Here is a 23,753-nt window from a genome sequence, read left to right on the forward strand (position 1 = left end):
CCTTCTATACTTCATCTATAACTGAAAGAACCTTAGGTCTGACTCTGCAGGGGGAGCGTTGAAGCTTTCCAGAGAGACCACTGCTTCCACACAAGGAGCAAGATCCCTTCTCTGCAGCTGCCAGCAGGGGACAGGCTTTTCTACTCAGGATGTGGTTGATCTTTAAAGAAAATGAACTGTGAGACATCGAACACTTAGGGGGTCTGTTTATAAAACGGCTCTCTACTTGGAAGCAGTGGTCTCCCTGCAGAGATCTGGAACACATACCCATCTATGCAGTCACACCTATAGCTGTGCCACAGCTCATGCTCCCTGCTGTTTGGAAAACGATGGGTCTGACTCAGCAGGGGGAAGGGGGTGGGGGTTGAAGCTCTACAGAGAGACCACTGTTTGCACGCAAGGAGCAAGATCCCTTCTCTGCAGCTGCCAGCAGGGGACATGCTTTTTTGTTCAGGATGTGGTTGATCTTTAAAGAAAATTTACTGTGACACATCGAATGCTTAGGGGGTCCGTTTATAAAACGGCTGTCTATGTGGAAGCTGTAGTCTCTCTGCAGAGAGACCACAGCTTCCACATAGAGAGCAGTGGTCTCTCTGTATAGAGACTACTGCTTCCACATAAAGAGCCGTTTTATAAATGGCTCTCTATGTGGAAGCAGTGGTCTCTCTGCGGTGAGACCACGGCTCTCTATGTGGAAGCAGTGGTCTCTCTTCAGAGATCTGGAACCACTGCTTCCATAGAGGGAGCTGCCGGCAAGGGACAGGCTTTTCTACTCAGGATGTGGTTGGTTTTCTTGCACGAATCACCTCCTCCATAGACGGTCAATAGATTGGTTTGGCAAGAACGATTCTTCATGAATCCATGCTGATTACTGCTAATGATACCGTTGTTATTACTAAAATCTTGTATATAGTTCCTTATCATCCCCTCCAAGAGCTTACATACTATTGATGTTAGGCTAACTGGTCTGTAATTCTAGGGGATTTATTTTAGGCCCTTTTTTAAATATTGGTGCTACATTGGGTTTTCTCCAATCAGCTGCTACCATTCCAGGGAGTAGACTGTCAGTAAAAATCAGGAACAATGGTCTGGCAATTACTTGGCTGAGTTCCCTAAGTACCCTCGGGTGCAAGCCAAGCAAGCTGAACAAAATGCCACCATAATAGTTGTAAGAAATGAACGCCTGTATCATCTGCTCCATCTAGTGGCCAAAATGCAGTATAGTTTCCCCACTGAGGTCTTTTATAAACGTATACTGCATTTTGGCCACTAGATGGAGCTAAGGATACAGGAATTATTCTCTTCCAGCGCTCATCCCGCACAATGCTTCTGTGTTGTTACAATGTATTCCCACCGTTTATTTTTATTTCTCTTTTTTTTCTAACTTTATTGAAATATCACAAAAAACGACACTTGGCTAAGCTCTGCGTACCCCAGCGCGTTGCGGCGACATGCGCAGGGGGGGTTTATTGCGCAGGCGTATCCCCCCACATGCTGAGCCCATTCTAACGCCCACCCCCCCCCCCCCCCCCCCCCGAGCAACCGATAAATTTCCTTTCCAATCCATCTCTTTCAATAAAGAAAATCGATCGTTAGTCTACAACATATTCGATCGATATGGCGCACACGAGGAAGTGGATTTTGGCGATTGTGACTAACGCTGGCCTTAGGCGCTTTGATTTCAATATCTGATCGCCGCGCTATTCCATCAAAGCGATCGTATCAGCAAAAACAATGGGATAGCCATGACTTCCCTTTCAGATCGATTTAGAGTCAAGGCTTTGATCCAACTGAGTCATTCAGGCCTGGGTGAAAAATTATGGATCGGCTTTGCAGTGATCAGCCAGCACTGAGATACATGAACACCATTGTATTTCGATCGATAAGATTGCCGGTAACAGAGATATGATCAATAACTGATTCAATCAATTTAAAACGATCGATGATTTTCCCACCCTCACCGCTCGACTCACTTTGATTAAATCCGAATGTGGTGGCCACACATGCTTTGATATATTGATTTATTTTCCGATCGATCCTTTCCTATAGGAGTAATCGATCTATAGTCGACAACCCAGTCGATCGATATGCCGCACATGGGGAAGTGGATATGAATGGTTAATGGAAGAGAGGATCAGTAGCCGATTACCCGATTCATGCGCGGTTCGATCAAAGCAATCGAACTTTCCTTCCGATCAATTTAGACTGAATTCAATCAAACTGATCAGTCGCGGTGGAAAACGATCGATCGTGTTGCAGAACTGAGATAATTTGTTTATGAACACGGTCGTATTTTCAGATGATGAGATTGCATGGTGGAAACGGAGATGAGATCGATACCTTCCCCATCTGGGGTATACCGATTTGAATGGGTTGTAGACTATAGATCAATTATTCCTATCGGGGGAAAACGATTGGAAAAGAAATCGATCAAATCATGCACGGCCATCGGATTCAATCAAACTGAGTTGATCGACAAGGGCAGACAGTTACCGATCGTACTGCATCGATCATCTGTACTATCATTTCACTCAATCAGATCTTGAGAATGCACGTTAGAAACAGAGACACGACCAACAATTTACTGATCGTCTCTTCCAACTATCGATCGATATCCACTTCCCCTTGTGTGCCATAGCGATTGGCTGGGTTGTCGATTATAGATCGATTATTCCTATCGGAAAGGATTGATCGGAAAATAAATCCATTTTTTTGTGTATGGCCACCATTACCGTCATAAGTTATCAATCGCATCTATGATTCCACTATTTAATCGTATAATCTCATCAATCAAAATACGATCAGATTATTAATTAAAGTGTCTCAATTCTGCCTATCAGTGCAAACGATCGATCATTTTCTGTCCTGGAGCGGACTCGATAAATTGTTTGATTAAATCTAAACGAAATTGAATCTAAATCGAACGGAAGGGGCATAATGCTTGTGGATTTGATCGTTTTGACCGAATCACACATCGATCGGATAATACAATCGAATCGTGTGTAGCAAATACGATCGTATTCATGATAAAAGTACCTCGGCGCTGCTGAGTGGTGCAAAACCATTGATAATATTCCTCCTCAGACCGATCGGATGATTGAATGTGATCAAAAAATTGGGGTCTAATGGTAGCCATACATGCTTTGATTTTTATTATTCGTTCGACGTGAGATTAATTTGTTTACGGATTCGATCGTTTTGCAATCAAGACCAAAACCATTGAACAGGCGTCCCTTCTCCTTCCAATTAGACTTGATTTAGATCAGATCTGGAAAACTATTGATTGTTTTTGCATCGATCGTCTGCACTGAGCTACATTGTTCATGGATACGATCAGACTCTGAGATGACATGGTGGAAACGATTGATACTGCAACTTTCAATCGTATCTTAGTTCGTGATCAAAATTCACTTCCCTGTGTGTGTGTCATATCGATTGAATACATTGCCGACTATAGATCGATCGTTCCTATCAGAAGAGATCGATCAGGAAAGGGAGCGACCGTTTATGGAAGCGCGTATGGCGCGATTTAGACTCAGATTCAATCGAACTTAGTCAATCGGCCAGGGCAAAAAAAATGATTGATCGTTTTTGCATCGAGATACTTCATGAATTGTTGTTCATGAATACCATTGTATGTCGATCGATCAGATTATGAGATTATAATAGTAAAAACAGAGGGAGGTGATTGATAATCCGTATCCCTGTTTGCCATATCAATTGAATGGGCTGTTGACTATTGATTGATTATACCTATCAGAAGAGATCGATCGGAGATTAAATCATCAGTTTATCGTGTGTATGGCCACCCTTCGATTACATCCCATTATCTGATCAATAGAAATACAGTTATACTGATGAGGATTGATTATCGATTGACGAAAAACGATCAGTAGTCTTCTACCCTGGCTGATCGACTTTGATTTTATTATCTGATCGATCTGAAAAACGATCAAATCCGCAAGCAATTGAATAGCCATTCGGGATGTGTATGCCGGGAAAAAAATTATAATTTTCTTTCAGATTCATTCGTTAAGTTAACCATTACGTTTCGTCATATTGGACGTGCTAGAATCTATTCTAAATGAATTCAGATTCGGAACAGAAACCTAATGCAACAAATAGAGGAAAATGAGATAAGAGGAGGATTCCTACTTAGGGCGCTTTATAGACTAGAATAGAAAATAATAGAATAAAACAGAATAGAACATAAAATAAAAGAATAGAATGAAATGGAATAGAATAAAATAAAACAGAATAGAATACAAAATAAAGGAATAGAATAAAAAAAATTATTGAATAAAATAGAATAGTAAAACAATAGAATATAAAAATAAAAGAATGGAATAAAACAGAATAGAATATAAAATAATAGAATAGAAATTAATAGAATGAAATGGAATAAAATCGAATAAAATGGAATGGAATAGACTGCAATAGAAAATAAAATGAAAATAAAAGAATAGAATAAAACAGAATATAATATAAAATAAAGGAATATAATATAAAAGAAAAAAAATAGAATAAACTGAATAGAATCGAAGAGAAAAGTAAAAAAATGGAAAAGAATAGAATAAAATAGAAAAGTAAAAGAATAGAATAGAAAAGAATAGAATAAAATAGAATAGAAAAGTAAAATAATAGAATTTAAAAAATGGAATAAAAAAGAATAGACTATAAAATAATAGAATAGAAATTAATAGAATGAAAGGGAATAAAACTGAATAGAATAGAATGGAATAGTATATAATAGAAAATAAAATGAAAATAAAACAATAAAACAATATAATATAAAATAAAGGAATATAATATAAAAGAAAAAGAAAAGAATAGAATAAACAGAATAGGATAGAAGAGAAAAGTAAAATAATGGAATAGAAAAGAATAGAATGAAACAGAATAGAACAAAAAGTAAAAGAATACAATAGAATATAAAAGAAAAGAATATAATAAAATAGAAAAGTTAAAAGATTAGAAATGAAAAGAATAGAAAATAAAAAAATGGAATAAAATTGAATAGAAAATAAAAGAATGGAATAAAAAAGAATAGACTATAAAATAATAGACTCAAAATTAATAGAATGAAATGGAATAGAATTGAATAAAAGAAAATAGAATAAAATGGAACAGAATATAATAGAAAATAAAATAAAAGAATAGAATAAACAGAATAGAATAGAAGAGAAAAGTAAAAGAATGGAATAGAATATAATAGAATAAAACAGAATAGAAGAGAAAAGTAAAAGAATAGAATAGAATAAAATAGAAAAGTAAGAGAATGGAATAGAAATTAAAATAATAGAATAGAAAAGAATAGAAAAGTAAAATAATAGAATAGAAAATAAAAGAATAGAATAAAACAGAATAGAATATAAAATAATAGAAATGAATAGAATGAAATGGAATAAAATAGAATAAAACTAAATATAATGGAATAGAATTTAAAATAAATAGGTAATAATAGAATAAAACTGAATAGACTCAAATAAAACAGAATAGAATAAAAATAAAGGAATATAATAGAAAAGTAAAATAATAGAATAGAATAGAAAAAAACTGAATAGAATATAAGAGAAAAGTAAAAAAATGGAATAGAAAAGAATAGAATAAAACTAAATAGAATAGAATAGAATAGAAAAGTAAAAGAAAAAAATAGAAAAGAAAAAAACCCAGAAATAAATAGCATAAAAATTAGTAGATTAGAAAATAAAATAATATAAAATAATAGAATAAAACAGAATAGAATAAAATAAAATAAAAGAATAGAATTGAAAAGAATATAATAGAAAAATAAAATAATAGAATAGAAAAAAGGACGGAAATTAATAGCATAAAACAGAGTAGAATAGAAAAGAAAATAATAGAATACAATAAAACTGAACAGAATATAAAATAAGAAATAATTCAAATAGAATATAAAATATATATATACATGAATAGAATATAACAGAATAGAATATTATAGAAAATAAAGGAATAGAATAGAACAAATAAAACCGTCTTCCAAAATGTGAATTTGGTAAGACGGTTATATTTGTTGTATTCTATTCTATAGACTTTTCTCCCTCTCTGTATTTATTTAAATATTTTTCCATTTCCAATCGGAATAATTCATTTTGTTAGAATTTGTTTCAGATTTGTTGAAATTTATCACTATAGCGATCGATCAATTTAGACCCCGTTTAGATCGGATTCCATCACTCAGCCAATCTCTCAGAGCAGAAATTGTATTGATGATCATTTTGCATTGATTGGCAGCACTGAGATGCTTTGTTCACTAATTCCATCACATTTCGATCGATCACCATTGATAACTTACGATCGAATCTTCCAAACTACCGATGGAAATCTACTTCCCTGCGTGTTGCACATTATTGGGCCCTCAACTATAGATTGATTATTCCTATTGGAAGAGATCGATCGGGAAATAAATCAATCATTTATCGAAGTCTTTATGGCCATTATTCGATCGGACTCAATCCCAACCGAGTCGATCATCCAGGGTGTAAATTTCTCAATCGTTTTGCATCGATCAGCAACACTCAGATATTTTGTTCAGAAACCTGATCATATTTCGATCGATCAGATTATGAGATCGCATGGCTGGACACAATAGACGACTTACAATGGTAACTTCCAACTATGGAGCGATATCTACTTCCCTGTGTGTCATATCGATCGACAGGGTTGTGGACTATAAATAATTTATTTGATCAAACTGAGTCGAATATTCCTATCGGAAGAGATCAATCGAGCAAAAGGATTGTTTATTATGACAACCATTCCATTCTTAAATCATCGATCAAATCTCTGTTTCCATCACGTAATGTCATAATCAGATCGATCGAAATACGATCACATTCATAAAAAAAAGTATCTCAATGCTGCTGATTGATGCAAAATGATCGATAATTTTGCAGACTGGACGATCGACTCAGCTATGATTGAGTCCAATCAAATCGTGGTCATAAACACTTTGTTACATGATTGATTTTTTTTCCGATCGATCTCAACTGATAGAAATAATTGATCTGGTCGATCGACTCAGTTTGATCAAATCCAACCAAAATGGAGTCTAATGGTCGCTACTCAAAACCTGCATTTTATTATCCGGTCAAAAAGATCGAATCCTCAACCAAACGAATACGTTTCCAAAGATTGATTAAGTCGATTCAGCCAGGGAAAAAAAATTATCGATCGCCTTGGATCAATTGACATCATTTGTTTGTTTAATAATCTCATTGTGTTTCGATCGGTCAGATGATGAGATCACATGGTGGAAACAGAGATGAGATCGATCGATAACACACGATTGTATCTTAACTATCGATAGAAATCCTTCCCTGCGTGTGTCGTATCGAACGAATTATCAGTGATTGATTGGAAAACAAATCGATCAATAGATCAGAGTCAATTGTCTAGGGCGAAAAATGATCGATTGCCAGTGCTGAGATATTCTGTTCGATCGGATGATGAGAATACATGCTGGAAAGATGTGATTGATAACGAACGATCCTTCCCTATCGATCGAAATCCACTTCCCATGTGTGTCATATCGATCGAATGGGTAGTCGACTATAAATCGATTATTCCTATTGGAAGAGAGCAATAAGGAAATAAATCAATCGTTCATCAAAGCTTTATAGCCACTATTAGATCGGCCAGGGTGGAAAATTGTCGATCGTGTTTTGCATCGCTTGGCAACGCTGAGTTCATGAATTCAATTTGTATTTCGATCGATCAGATGATGAGATTACATGGTGGTAACCGATATGCAATCAATAGCATACGATTGTATCTCAACTATCGATCGAAACCCACTTCCCTGTGGGTGCCACATCGATGGAATGGGTTCTCAACTACAAGTTGATTATTACTATTGGGAGAGATCGATCAGAATTAGAAATAGCTTATTGAAGAGTGCAAGACAACCATCGATCGATTGGAAGGGAAGTTTTGGCAAACCGATCGTTTGTGTATGACCACCATCGATCGATTGGACGGGAAGTTATGGCTATTCAGTAATTTGTGCATGGCCACCATCGATCGATTTATGGTGGCCATACATGAACGATCTAATTGCCATAACTTTCCTTCCAATCGATCGATGGCAGCCATTCGCGAATGATCTAATTGCCACAACTTCCCTTCCAATTGATCGATGGCGGTCATACACAAACGATCGATGTGCCAAAACTTCCCTTCCAATTGATCGATGGTTGTCTTGCAAACTATCAATTTCTTTTTCCGATCAATCTCTCCTGATAGTAATAATCATCATATATGAATGGCCCCCATCGATCGATTTGAAGGGAAGTCATGGCAATTCGATCGTTCATGGATGCCTTGATCGGTTGGAAGGGAAGTTGTGGCAATTTGATCGTTCATGAATGGCCACCATCCATCGATTTTTAAGGAACGTTATGGCAATTAGATCGTTCATGTACGGACACCATAAATCGATCGATTGGAAGGAAAGTTATGGCTATTCAGTCATTTGTGAATGGCCACCATCGATCGATTAGAAGGCAAGTCACGGCAATTCGATCGCTCACGAATGGCCCCCATCGATCGATTGGAAAGGAAGTCGTGGCAATTCGAACATTCATGAATGGCCTTGATCGATTGAATGGGAATTTGTGGCAATTCGATCGTTCATGAATGGCCATCATCGATTGATTAGAAGGAAAGTTATGGCAATTAGATCGTTCCTGTATGGCCACCATAAATCGATCGATTGCAAGGGAGGTTATGGCTATTCGATGGTTCATGGTTCAATTGGAAGGGAAGTTCTGTGTTATTCGATCGCTCTCTTCTTCAGGACACGGCCTAGGAGCTGAGGACTTGCTGTACCTCTCTATGGACAGTAGATGGCGATGCTGCAAAGAGTTCATTGGTGGGGAATTGTTACATCGCTGGAGGTCAGTGTGGAGCGTCATTTCCTATAATGAACAGCAGATGGCGCTGTGTACTCCACACAGTTTACATAACACTCACCTCCTATCATTGGAGGCTCCTATTTATTATCAGGAGATGAATGTAGGAACAATCCAATCACCAACACTCAACCATAAGTCACCAAAAAATTATATTTGCCGCACCACATGGCGGCACTGAGATGGGGACAGACAGCGGGCTTCATAAACTATCGGTGGCGCAGAGTGAAAAATTTGGAGCAAGAAAATTTACCTGCAAAAAAAGGTGCAAACCGCAACACATTATGACATCACACTGACCATAGTCTATAAGGAGTCCGGCGCCACCTACTGCTTGGCACGCGAATGCGCTTATTTTATTTGTTTTATTTTCTTTTTAAAGACGTGCGTTTAAAAAAAAAAAAAAAAATTGTGCAAATAGCGTTGTGTCTCACTGCGGGTTCTTCCGCACATGTGTTTTTCTGAACGTTTTCCAAGCATTAAGGAGTCTAGCGCCACCTATAAGTGGGGCAGTGTGAAAAATTGCGATGGGAAAATTATGTGAGAAATTATCATTAAAAAATAAATAAAAAAATAAATAGGAAAATTGCAAACAATTATTTATTATTTTATATTTGTTTATTTTATTTATGTATTTTTTATTTATTTATTTATTTATTTATTTCATTTGATTTATTTTTAATTTATTTTTTAAATTTATTTGTTTATGTTTAGTATAATTATTATTAATATTATTATCATTACTCTTTATCATGTCACAGTGATCATAGTCTGTAAGTGAGGCAGAGTGAAAAATTGCACTGGGAAAACTATGTGAGAAATTGCCAAAAAAAAAAAAAAAGGTGTAAATTGCGAACAATTATTTATTATTAATTATTTATTTTGTTTTTCAGTTTTATTTTATATGTATATATATATATATATATATAGATATATATATATATTAAATACTATATATATATTTATAATTAAATATATATTTATTATTATATATTATATTATATTTATTATTTGATATATATATATATATATATATATATATTTTTTTTATTATTATTATTAATCACTGGGCACTGCCCATAGTCTATAAGGAGTCCAGTGCCACCTACTGCTTGGCGCCCTAATGCGCTTATGTCCTGCACCCAAAAACAAATGCAATCTATTCAATTTTCTGTTGGGCGAATCGCTGCGTGTCGCAGAATCGGGATCTTCCTATCTCTGACCCGCACACGTCTCGCGACAAATCACTGTTAACCCCCCTGACAAGTAAAAATGTTGCAATCCACGCTATTTTCACGTGGTGCCGCTGACCGTTTATCTTTATTACGGCAATGCGTCTTAGCACATTGAGGTGCGTTTATTCAATCGCAGCAGCGTAAAATGGTCCCCTAGAATTGATTTCAGATCTTCACGTGTCGGGAACGCGGGCAAAATCGCACGCCTAACACCTGCGTTTTCAAACTGAACTGTGCAGTTTAGACTTTAGACGTCTTTTGCGCATTCGCCCGCCGCAAGTGTTGCCTGGAAAAAAAAAAACGCCGCCGCTTTTCCTGCACACTGGAAAAAAAAAAAAGAAAAAAAAAATCTGCGGTTCTCATCGTTCGCTCGGAAATCTCCATCCTAATTAGCAGCCTCCCCGCCGGCCTGTAATTCTCTTTATTTAAAGACGCCATTAGCGCCCCACAAAAGGGACCCACCAATGGGAGCTGAATGGCTTATTTTTTATTTATTACAATGTTTTCGGCGAATGTTGTGAAACTAATTAAGGAATTTTTTTTTTGGAGGGGGGGGGGGGGGGCAGGAGGGAGGGGAGCAGCATCTGTCGAGGTCCTTTTCTTCCCCGCATTGTCCCGGGGTGTTGGGATAGATGACAGCTTGGGACGCTGGGCCAGAGTGCCAATCATTCTGCCGAATCCATGGGGGCGCCCGGACAATGTAAAGGACGCGAGCGCCGATAGCAACAGTTATGATCGATTTAAAAAGGGACAAGTTGTACAAAAAGGATCGGCCCGCCCTACACAGATATTTCAGATTTCGGGGGATATATTTGTCCATGTTAAGTCCACCCATGCCAAACAATGTATAACTTCCTTGATTTATTACAAAATTGTCACACACAAAAAAGGTGCAAATTGCGACCAGTAATTTACTATTATTTATTTATTTATTTATTTATTTATTTATTTATTTTTATTTAAGTATTTTTTATTTTTTATTTATTTAAGTATTTTTATTTTTTATTTATTTATTTATTATTTATTTAATTTATTTATTTTTATTTAATGTAATGTCATTTTCCTTTGTTTATTATTTATTCTATTTATTTATTTATTATTTAATTTCATGTTTTTATTGATTTATTTATTATTTATTTTATTTATTTTTATTTAATGTCATTATTTAATTATTTTTTATTTATTGTTGTATTTATTTATTTATTTTTATTTAATGTCATTTTTTTATTTGTTTATTTTTTTATTTTTTTTATTTCATTTAATGTCATTTTTTATTTATTGTATTTATTTATTTTTATTTAATGTCATTTTGTATTTATTGTATTTATTTATTTTTATTTTATTTTATTTTTTATTTTTTTTATATTTAAAAAAAAAAGCGCAAATAAACGTGCACATCCCGGTGCCATAGCTGTTCATAAATATTGGACACAGATCAGCCCCCCGCTGCAGCCTCTCAGCTTGCGACTTGCTACAAAATCACAATGTATAGTCTGATCACTGGGGGGCATCATACATCAGATAGTAACCAGACACAATTCTGTGTAATGACAATTAGGTGGTCAGCGAGGGTGGACTACCTAGCACTAAACAGAAGGGGATGACAGAAGGAGATACCAAATCACATAAGTAAACAGGTTGTAGTGGCTCTAAACTACCACTAGGTGTCATCATACAGCAGGATATTACTAACCAGACACAGTGCAACTGATCTTTTCACAATTGGGGAAGTGAGGAGATTGAGGAAATGCTTCCTCCTGCCTGCAGCAGACGGATGACATCATCATAGCCTAGGTAAATAAGTCTGCTGAAGGCAGGAGGAAGCATTTCCTCTGTCTCTTGTCTATGTTTTCCAAAGCAGTGTACATATAAAATCCAGCCATAGGAAGTGGATCCAGGGCAGGAAGTGACAGGAAATCTCTCCAAACAACACATTTTAATAAAATAAAAAATAAAAATTCTGACAAATGTGCTTTCCTGATGATCTTGTCTCTATTTTTTTTTTTTACAGGTGTCACAGGAACAGGAAGTGAGAGAAAATCTCCCCAATGGGGTCACAGGCAGAAATAAAAACCTAATGGAGATGATAACTCTTCCCAGGAGATGAAATAAACAGAAAGTAATAAAATAATATTAATAATTATACAAACAGGAAGTGTATTTTAAGAAAAAAAAAAAGGGACCAAATCTCCATTAGGCGAGTCTGTAATAACCAGTTATGGAGAAAATAATAATACCCAATTGTGTTGGAAATAGAAACTGTCTGCATTGCTCCACAGCACCAATCGGCTTATTTTAAAATGGATTTTTAATAAATTTAAAAATGTAACCATTTCACGTTCAGAGCAATTTTTTTTTATATATACATATTATATTAGCATTTTTTTAAAATAATTGGAAATAAAAACTGTCTGCATTGCTCCACAGCACCAATCAGATTCAAACTATTTCCTGGAAACCAATCATAGATGAGGTTGAATGTTCAAGATAAAATTTAAAAATGTACAATAAAATTTTAAAATAAATTTAAATAAATTAAAAATAAACCACTTTGTGTCCGCAGCAATTTTTTAAAATGTTTACACATTTTTTTAATTAATGTTAAAATGTGTATTTTTTTTAAAAAATAATAATATTTGTGTTGGAAATAATAATAAAATTGTTGGCATTGCTTCATAGCACCAATCAGCTTAAAACAATTCCTGGCAACTAATTATAGAGGAGGCTGATTGTTCAAGATAAATTTAAAAATGTACAATCAAATTTTTAAATAAATTTAAAATAAAACCACTTTGTGTCCGGAGCAATTTTTAAAAATGTTTACACATTTTTTTAGCAATGTTAATTTATTTTATTTTTTTATATATTTGTGTTGGAAATTTAAAAAAAAATAAAACTGTCTGCATTGCTCCATAGCACCAATCAGCTTAAAACCAATTTTTCAAAAGTGGCCATTGAGGAAGCCTAACATTTGAGAACAATTTTAAAGTTTACCACAATTTTTCAAAATAATTCTAAATTAATTACATTTTGAACCACTTTGTTTTTTTTTTGTTTTTTACACACATAAAAATGATTTATTTTTTATTTTTGTGTCTAAAATAAAAAAAACTGTCTGTATTGCTCCATAGCACCAATCACCTTAAAGCCATTTTTTCAAAAGTGGCCATTGAGGAGGCTTAACATTTGAGAAAAATTAAAACGTTTACCAAAATTTTTCAAAATAATTCTAAATTAATTAAAACTTTAACCACTTTGCATTTTTTACACATGTTAAAATTATTATTTTTTTAAAATATTTGTGTTTAAAATAAATAATTGTCTGCATTGCTACATAACACCAGCTTCAAAGCATCCTTTAAAGTGGCCCTAGAAGATGCTGAACGTTTGAAAAAAATTTAAAAGTTTACCAAAAAGTTTTAAAAGAATAAAAAAATAAAAAACGACTTTGCATCTGAAGCAATATAAAACAATTTTTTACACATATTATAATTTGCATTTTCTTTAATATTGGTGATGGACCATCCCTGGAGAGTGGCCACAGAGTAGGCTGAACTATTGAGATACATTAAAAAATGTACAATACAATTTTAAAGTAAATGTACTTCATATTTAGGGCATTTTTTTAAAATTGTTCGCACATGTTAAAATCCACTTTTTTTTATATCTGTCTCAGAAAAAAAAACTGTCTGCATTGCACCACAGCACCAATCAGCTTTAAGCCATCCCTGGAAAGTGACCATAGAGGAGGCTGAATAATTGAATAAAGGAGGCGTTCACATCATTAAAAAAAGAAAACAAAAAACAATATTAATAGTAAAGTTTTGAATTTATTGCTTTTAGATGATTAGAATTGCTCTATTTTTTTATTTTTTTTTCTTAATGGCCACAGACTGTACATGACGAGGATTTTTGTATTTTGTTTTAATGACATACATGGACGTTAAAAATAATCACCTGAACCAGCATAGTAAATAGAGCGCCTATCACTTGATAAATTAGTAATCTGATAAATTAAAAAGTTTGCATAAATTGTTTGTAGACTTCGAAATACATTTTTATTTTATTTTTTTAAATTAAAAAGTTATTACTTTTCGGTTACATTTTTTTAAACTCATTGTCTTATTAAAACACACATATTTATAAAAATATGGTGTGGGGGGTAAGTCAAGGAACACCTTCCAACAATAAATTGTATACAGATAGTTTAAAAAGTTTACATTATTTTGAAATATACTTAAATAAATTAGATTTTTGCATACATTTAAACACGTTAAACAATAAAAAAAAAATCAAATGGGATTTATTTTTGGTTACTTTTTGTAAACTACTGTTTTATTTAAAAAAAAAATTATGTTTAATCAAAAAAATAAATTTGGAGGGTGAGGGAACAGTAAATTAAAACTCTTACCAAGATAAAATTTAAAGAGACAATGTGTGTCTGTGGGGGGAAGGGCAGTGCATTCAGCAGTAAATTCTAAAAAGTTGAAATGATTACATGAATGTAAATAAATTAGACATTTTTAAAAATTAAAAATGGAGTTATTTAATGGCTACGTTTTCCAAACTACTGTTTTATTAAAAAAAAAAAAGTTTAAATAAAAAAAAAACTCAAACGGGATTTATTTTTGGTTACTTTTTGCAAACTACTGTTTTATTTAAAAAATAAATAAATGTTTAAATAAAAAAATAAAGTTGGAGGGTGAAGGAACAGGAAATAAAAACTCTTACCAAGATACAATTGAAAGAGACAATGTGGGGGGCAGTGCATTTTAAAGTATATTTAAATCAATACATTTTTTAGATAAATGTGAATAAATTTTACATTTTAAAAATGAAAAAGCGATTTCTTTTATGGCTACATTTTCCAAACTACTGTCTTATTTTTTTGTTTTTAATGTTTACATAATATTAAAAAAAAAGAGTTGGGGGGATGGGGCATTCTGCCGTCATTTGTAAAAAGTTGAAATTGATTTTAAAGTATATTTAAATCAATTAAATCTTTACATGAATGTAAATAAATTTAACATTTTTAAAATTAAAAAAGGGATTTCTTTTATGGCTAAGCTTTCCAAACTACTGTCTTATTTAAAAAAAAAAAGTTTAAATAATAATAAAAAAAAAAGAGTTGGGGGGAGGGGCATTCAGCAGTCAATTGCAAAAAGTTGAAATTGATTTTAAAGTATATTTAAATCAATTAAATCTTTACGTGAATGCAAATAAATTTAACATTTTAAAAATTAAAAAAGGGATTTCTTTTATGGCTAAGCTTTCCAAACTAAGTCTTATTAAAAATAATAATAATAATAATAAAAATACATAGGACAATACATAAATTAAAGATAATTACACATTTTCAATGTTTTTTTTTTTTTTAATGAATTACTGTCTTCATCATTTTTTTTTTATCCTGTCTCCCATCTCAGACCTGCTGATCTCCTTCAGCCTCTTTCAGCCACTTCTTGTCTACATACACTCACTTTAGCATTGGCATTCCTTTTTTTTTTATCTGGTTTCCTAATATCGGTGACACAAACGGACCAATGTCTGAGCAATGTACGTCAGCGTGGCCGCTCATAGTCTCCACCAGGGGGCGCATGTAATCAGATGACAAGCAGGAGAAAACAAATGGGGAGACCGTTGTCACCCCACAACAGGAAGTGCCTGGACAAGGACCTTTATGGCAGGATCACCAGAAATTATTTTAATGAAAGCTGCAGAAATGTAAAGATTTAAAATTACTTGTTGAAATAATATATATTTTTTTTATTTTACACGTAAATTTGCGATTTTGAAACACATTGTTTTTTTTTTGTTTTTTTTAAACACACAAATTAAAAATTTTGAAGTGTATTGCATGTTTTATTTTATAAGCAAATTTTTGTTTTTTTAAGCATGTTGCGTGTCTTTTTTATTTTTTTATTTTTTTTTACACACCAAATTTCCTTTTTAAAGCGTATTGTGTTTTTTTTCTTTTTTTTAATGCACAAATGTCTATTATTCTCAATGTTGACGGTTCTCATCTCCACTCCAAGTTGCCTGAAGCCAAATGCATGGAGCTCAAAAAAGTTCTAGAGCTTTTTTTGGAGATATGTGCGTTTTTCAAGCGTTTTTTTTTTTGTGTGACATAGACATGCATGGAAATACTTGATTTGCGGATTGTTTGAGCATTTTAGCGCATTTTTATTGCGTGTTTTTGAGCATTTTTCTACTTAAATGCGCTAAATAAATAAAAATACATAATGCTAATTAATAAATAAATAATAAATAAAATAAGTAAATAAGGAATAATAATCACAAATAATAAATAAATAAAATAAATAATAATAAATAAATAAACTAATGCTTACACTAGTTTTCACAAAATTTGTACTGTTTGGGTCTAACCCTATGTTATATTGCTTCTTTTGATGGAAGCAATAAATAAAAATATATTTATCTCTAATCCTAACACTTAACCCTAATACCTAACATAAAAAAAGAAAGAAAAACAAAGAAATAAATAACTTTTAAAGCTTTTATCACAAGCTTTTGAGAGTTTTTTTTCTGCTTAAATGCAATAATGAAATAAAAAGAAATAATATTAATTAATCAATAAATTAATGAATAATAAATAAAAAAAATAAGTAAAATACATAAATAAAGAATAATAATCATGAATAATAAATACATAAAATAAATAAATAAAATAGCCCAAACCCCTAACCCTAATCCTAACCCTAAACCCTACACCCTAAGCCCTAATCTAACAAAATAAATAAATAAATAAGCATAAGTAAATAAATATATAAATAAATTAACCCCTAACCCTAAACACTAACCCTAATCCTAACATTAACCCTAATACTGAACCTAAAAAAAAAAAGTAACTTTTAAAGCTTTTATCGCACACGTTTTTTTTCTGCTTAAATGTAATAATTTAATAAAAATAAATAATAATAATTAATCAATAAAGTAATGAATAATAAATCATAAGTAAAATACATAAATAAAGAATAATAATCATGAATAATAAATACATAAAATAAATAAATAAAATAACCTGAACTTCTAACCCTAATCCTAACCCTAAACCTTATACCCTAAGCCCTAACCTAGCAAAATAAATAAATAAATAATCATAACTATATAAATAAATGAACCCCTAACCCTAAACACTAACCCTAATCCTAACCCTAACCCTAATACCTTACCTAAAAAAAAAAAATACATTTTAAAGCTTTTATCACACGTTTTTGAGTGTTTTTTTGGGTTAAATGAAATAATTAAATAAAAATAAATAAAAATGAATCAATAAATGAATGAATAATACATAAATTACATAAATAAAGAATAATAATCATAAATAAATACATAAAATAAATAATAAATAAAGAAAATAACCCAAACCCCTAACCCTAAACGCTAATCATAACCCTAAACCCTACACCCTAATCCCTAAACTAACAAAATAAATAAATAAATAATCATAAGTAAATAAATATATAAATAAATGAACCCCTAACCCTAAACACTAATCCTAAGCCTAACACTAACCCTAATACCTAACCTAAAAAAAAATGCCTTTTAAAGCTTTTATCATATGTTTTTGAGTGTTTTTTTGTTGTTGGTTAAATGGAATAATTAAATAAAAATAAATAATAATGAATTAATAAATTAATGAATAATAAATAATAAAAAAAAGAAACCAACCCCCTAACCCTAATCCTAACCCCTAACACTAAACTCTAATCCTAACCCTAGACCCTACACCCTAATCCCTAATCTAACAAAATAAATAAATAAATAATCATAAGTAAATAAATATACAAATAAATTAACCCCTAACCCTAAACACTAACCCTAATCATAACACTAACCCTAATACCTAACCTAAAAAATATATATATATATATATATATATATATATATATATATATATATATATATATCTTTTAAAGCTTTTATCATATGTTTTTGAGTGTTTTTTTGTTTGTTTTTTGTTAAATGCAATAATGAAATAAAAATAAATAATAATTAATCAATAAATTTATGAATAATAACTAAAATGCATAAATAAAGAATGATAACCATAAATAAAAAATACATAAAATAAATAAATAATAAATAAACAAAATAACCCAAACCCCTAACCCTAATCTTAACCCTAAACCCTACAACCTAATCTAACAAAATAAATAAATAAATAATCATAAGTAAATACATTTATAAATAAATTAAACCATAACCTTTAACCCTAACCCTTAACCCCTTACAAGAATAAAAAAAAACAAATAAAAAATAAATAAAAAATAAATAATAATAAATAAAAGTGGATGAAAAGGCTGAAAAACAGCAACAAATGATGAAACAGATTATATTTTTCTCTATTGACTAATTTAAAAAAATGCCAAAGTTCAAAAACACTTTGAAAACACTGTATATAAAAACGTGCGTTAAAAATGCCCCACAAAAAAAACGCTCAAAAATGCAACACTCAAAAATGCAAGAGGTGTGAACGCAGGCCCCTATGTCGCGTTTTGTGGTGAACGGGTCGGGTGTGAATGGAGCCTGTGGCTCCGCATTTATACCGTAAAACATCTGTTACCGTAATGCACAGAAATTCACAAAACTAAGTTGGATGCTTTGCGTTGCCATTCATCTTGGCGCACGTGCGTTTTAGAGCACCACGTTCAGACATGGGGGGGTGTTTGGGTATGAAGGGCTGTTGGGTTTATGTTGCGTTGGCAAGCCATTTAAATGCTAGGCGCCTGATTGCGGGTGGACTGATGCAGACAGTTCTTATTTCCGATACTCGGGCGCGGTTCTTTTTATTTGGGAGTCACATCCAGGCATGAACTCCGCTCCAACATACCCAGCATGTCCTCTGAAACAGGTGTCCTCAGGATGTCCCCCGTGAATTCACAAGTTGTTTTCCTGGCATCGATCCCAGATGTCCCTTCAAACACCTGCAGAGACCCGGGGCAAGAGCCCAATTACTGGCAATTAGTGCGGATTAGAGCAGACACGGCAGGAGTAAAGTCAGGACCGAATGAAAGCAAAGGATAATGTGTGTGGATTGGGGAAGGAGGGGGGGGACTGCTCCTCTCATTCATACACCGGACCTCGAGGCTGTCGGGAGGCTTTTAAAAGTGATTGGGGGGGCCAGGGGTGGCAGTGAAAGGGTTAATGCTGGGATTAGAGGGCCCTTCCTGTGTGCCTTGGATAATTTAACCCTTTATTGTTAGGCTGGTACCTCCCCCCCTCCCCCGATCGCTGGAGCCTCAGTCCACCCAAAAGTGAGATTTCCTTTCTTGCTGGTTCTTGGAGTGTTGAACTATTTCCTGGGTCTGTGTGCCGGCTGTGCCCATTATGAGGGGTTCCCACCATCCCTTTACTAAGTTTCCAGTTCTGTACACATGCTGTGCCTATAACGAGGAGGTTCCCACCATCCTTATACTGAGTTCTGAGGTCTGTACACCTGCTGAGCACATTATGAGGGGTTCCCACCATTCCTGAGCTGAGTTCCCAGGTCTGTACATTGTCTATGTCCATTGTGAAGGTTCCCACCATCCCTATACTGAGTTCTGAGGTCTGTATACCTGCTGTGCCCACTATGAGGAGGTTCCCACCATCCTTATACTGAGTTCTGAGGTCTGTACACCTGCAGAGCACATTATGAGGGGTTCCCGCCATTCCTGAGTGGAGTTCCCAGGTCTGTACATTATCTATGTCCATTGTGAAGGTTTCCACCATCCCTATACTGAGTTCTGAGGTCTGTACACCTGCTGTGCCCACTATGAGGAGGTTCCCACCATCCCTTTACTAAGTTTCCAGTTCTGTACACATGCTGTGCCTATAACGAGGAAGTTCCCACCATCCTTATACTGAGTTCTGAGGTCTAAACACCTGCAGAGCACATTATGAGGGGTTCCCACCATTTCTGAGCGGAGTTCCCAGGTCTGTACATTGTCTATGTCCATTGTGAAGGTTCCCACCATCCATAAACTGAGTTCTGAGGTCTGTACACCTGCTGTGCCCATTATGAGGTGTTCCCACCACCCCTTTGCTGGATTTCCATTTCTGTACACATGCTGTGCCTATAACGAGGAGGTTCCCACCATCCTTATACTGAGTTCTGAGGTCTGTACACCTGCAGAGCACATTATGAGGGGTTCCCGCTATTCCTGAGCTGAGTTCCCAGGTCTCTACATTATCTATGTCCATTGTGAAGGTTTCCACCATCCCTATACTGAGTTCTGAGGTCTGTACACCTGCTGTGCCCATTATGAGGGGTTCCCGCTATTCCTGAGCTGAGTTCCCAGGTCTCTACATTATCTATGTCCATTGTGAAGGTTTCCACCATCCCTATACTGAGTTCTGAGGTCTGTACACCTGCTGTGCCCATTATGAGGGGTTCCCGCTATTCCTGAGCTGAGTTCCCAGGTCTCTACATTATCTATGTCCATTGTGAAGGTTTCCACCATCCCTATACTGAGTTCTGAGGTCTGTACACCTGCTGTGCCCATTATGAGGTGTTCCCGCCATCCCTTTGCTAAGTTTCCAGATGACCTATCCTCTGAGATGACGCAACATTCAAGGGTTGATTTACTAAAACTGGAGAGAGCAAAATCTGGTGCAGCTGTGCATGGTAGCCAATCAGCTGCCAGGTTTTATTGTCAAAGCTTAATTGAACAAGCTGATGTTAGAAGCTGATTGGCTACCATGCACAGCTGCACCAGATTTTGCTCTCTCCAGTTTTAGTAAATCAACCCCTTCAGTCTGCCTGGGACTCAACTGATAAGTTATAAGTTTCTCATAAACCTGTTCCACATGCCAACAAGGCTGCGGGTATCAGGCCCGGGACCCCTTTGCTGACCCAATAGGGGCTTGGGTCCAGTACTGGAGTACTGCCTCTAACTTATCTGAATTTGACCACTTCCAGCCAACCACCTCCTGGCCCTTTAAGGGTTCTGAAACCCAGGAGGCGGGCATTTGGGTCATGTGACCACTGTGGTTGGCTGTCACAGCGGTCACATGATTGCAAAGTTCCCAATCGCAAGTATATATTGGTAGCTTTCTGATCCCTGCCAGCTACCATGATGGGAATGCTCTTAGCACGGTAAGTTATAAACTCAAGGCCATGTAGACTATATTGTCAAAAGTATTAGGATGTGGAAAGTGGTTAAAGAGCACCACACACAACTAAATCTAAATGTTCTGTCCCATTATAAATACACTCTATTACCAAAAGTATTGTGACACCTGCCTTTACACGCACATGAACTTTAATGGCATCCCAGTCTTAGTCCGTAGGGTTCAATATTGAGTTGGCCCACCCTTTGCAGCTATAACAGCTCCAACTCTTCTGAGAAGGCCGTCCACGAGGTTTAGGAGTGTGTCATTGTGGATGTTTGACCATTCTTCCAGAAGTTCATTTGTGAGGTCAGGCACTAATGTTGAATGAGAAGGCCTCTAATTCCACTCTAATTCATCCCAAAGGTGTTCTATCAGGTTGAGGTCAGGACTCTGTGCAGGGGCCAGTCAAGTTCCTCCACCCCAAACTCGCCCATCCTTATCTTTATTTTGCACTGGTGCGCAGTCATGTTGGAACACGAAGGGGCCAACCCCAAACTGTTCTCACAAAGTTGGGAGCATGAAATTGTCCAAAATGTCTTGGTATGCTGACGCCTTAAGAGTTCCCTTCACTGGAACTAAGGGGTCAAGCCCAACCCCTCAAAAAAAAAACCTCACACCATAATCCCCCCTCCACCAAATGATTTGGACCAGTGCACAAAGCAAGGTCCATAAAGACATGGATGAGTGAGTTTGGGGTGGAGGAACTTGACTGGCCTACACAGAGTCCTGACCTCAACCCAACAGAACACCATCAGGATGAATTAGAGTGGAGACTGTGAGACAGGCTTTTTTGTACAACATCAGTCACTGACCTCACAAATGGTCTTCTGTAAGAATGGTCAAATATTCCCATAGACACACTCCTAAACCTTGTGATGATGTGAAATTGTTATAGCTACAGAGGGTGGGCCAACTCAGTATTGAACCCTACAGACTAAGACTGGGATGCCATTAAAGTTCATGTGCGTGTAAAGGCAGGCGTCCCAATACTTCTGTCAATATAGTGTTTGTGAACCGTTTTTCTTGACCAATGCACAAAACAAGGTCCATAAAGACATGGATGAGCAAGTTTGGGGTGGAGGAACTTGACTGTCCTGCACAGAGTCTTGACCTCAACCCGATAGAACATCTTTGGGATGAATTAGAGTGGAACTAGAGGCCTTCTCATTCAACATTAGTGCCTGACCTCACAAATGCTCTTCTGGAAGAATGGTCAAACATCCACAATGACACACTCCTAAACCTTGTGGACAGCCTTCCCAGAAGAGTTGAAGCTCTTATAGCTGCAAAGGGTGGGCCAACTCAATATTGAACCCTACGACTAAGACTGGGATGCCATTAAAGTTTATGTGTGGTAAAGGCAGGTGTCCCAATACTTTTGATAATATAGTGTATATGCGGCCGCTCGCCGTTAAAACCTACCTGCCAAGAGTCTACATATATGCATTCATCCAGTGACAAGGAATTAAGTATATGTAATATGTGCAGACCTCTTGTGATGTAGCGTGTAGGCAGGTGTAGTCTACCTTCTCCACTGCAGGTGGCTCTCTTTCGCATCAGCACCACAGCTGGAGAGGAAGTCAATGGGAACACAATTCTTCTATGGTTTCCTGGGTCACTGGGGAAGCAACCGATTGGATGCTGATGACCCATGTGACTCCAGCAGCCATCTTGGGTCTGGCAGAGGCTACTTAAAGGCCCATGGCTACAGGGCTTGGCACACTTTTTGCGCGTTAGTAGGGTAGGGACAGGTACACCACCTGTTAGGGACAGTACTAGCAGTAGGAAAATGTTCCTGATGAGGAGGGAAAGTATAGGGTCGAGATCTACCCGTTTGGGCACTGGATGTCCAGGCCGCATTCCGCTCTCTTAACAGATGTCAACACGGCTGATACCTGTCCTCTTCACATCGTTGGAATTTGGCAGTGTACCCGGTTGGGCAGGTGTCCCTCTGGGCTGTCGTGCACTGTCGCTGTTTTGCTTCAATACCAGTTTTATCGCCGCACCTACCAGCGTATAGTGTGGTGTGACGGCGGCATGAAGACCACGCGGTCTTCACTTGCTTCTCTCCCTCTCTGGGGTAGGATGTTTTATCTATGACTACAAGGTGTAGTCAAGTGATGTGGTGGGGGGAGGGGGGGGGGCATGTCAAGTAGGCTGTACAGGGCCCCATGATTCCTAATGGTGGCCCTGAGCACCAATAAGACTGCCAGTGGTGCGGTTGAGAGACAGGTCCTCTTTACGGAGACAGTGACCATAGTAGAATATTGTTTGGGAATAACTTTAAAAAATGTAATAGCTCCGATAGATGACACTGTTTTCTGAAATAACCTGTAAATCGCAGCTTTAATGAGATTCGTGTGCCCGGGCTGAGCGAGGAATGTTCTGTTTTTCAGTGTGTGACTGATTCTAAGCTGCTCCTGCTCGCTCGGCACCGAGGCTGACTCTCTAATGGGATTAGAGG

General features: G+C 35.6%; 1 protein-coding gene across 1 annotated transcript in view; it reads right to left on the minus strand.

The window, feature by feature from the left end:
• The window catches only part of ATP6V1B1 (ATPase H+ transporting V1 subunit B1), a 167,627-nt gene that overhangs the window by 33,122 nt on the left and 110,752 nt on the right, over window positions 1-23,753 (minus strand). Inside the window, exon 4 of the mRNA XM_077478057.1 lies at window positions 19,026-19,119. Coding sequence (XP_077334183.1) covers window positions 19,026-19,119 — 94 coding nt within the window. The remainder of the gene's footprint in view (window positions 1-19,025; window positions 19,120-23,753) is intronic.

The sequence above is a fragment of the Lithobates pipiens genome, unplaced genomic scaffold, assembly GCF_037356315.1.
Source record: "Lithobates pipiens isolate NorthernLeopardFrog02 unplaced genomic scaffold, aLitPip1_a1.2 Scaffold_13, whole genome shotgun sequence".
NCBI lineage: Eukaryota > Metazoa > Chordata > Amphibia > Anura > Ranidae > Lithobates > Lithobates pipiens.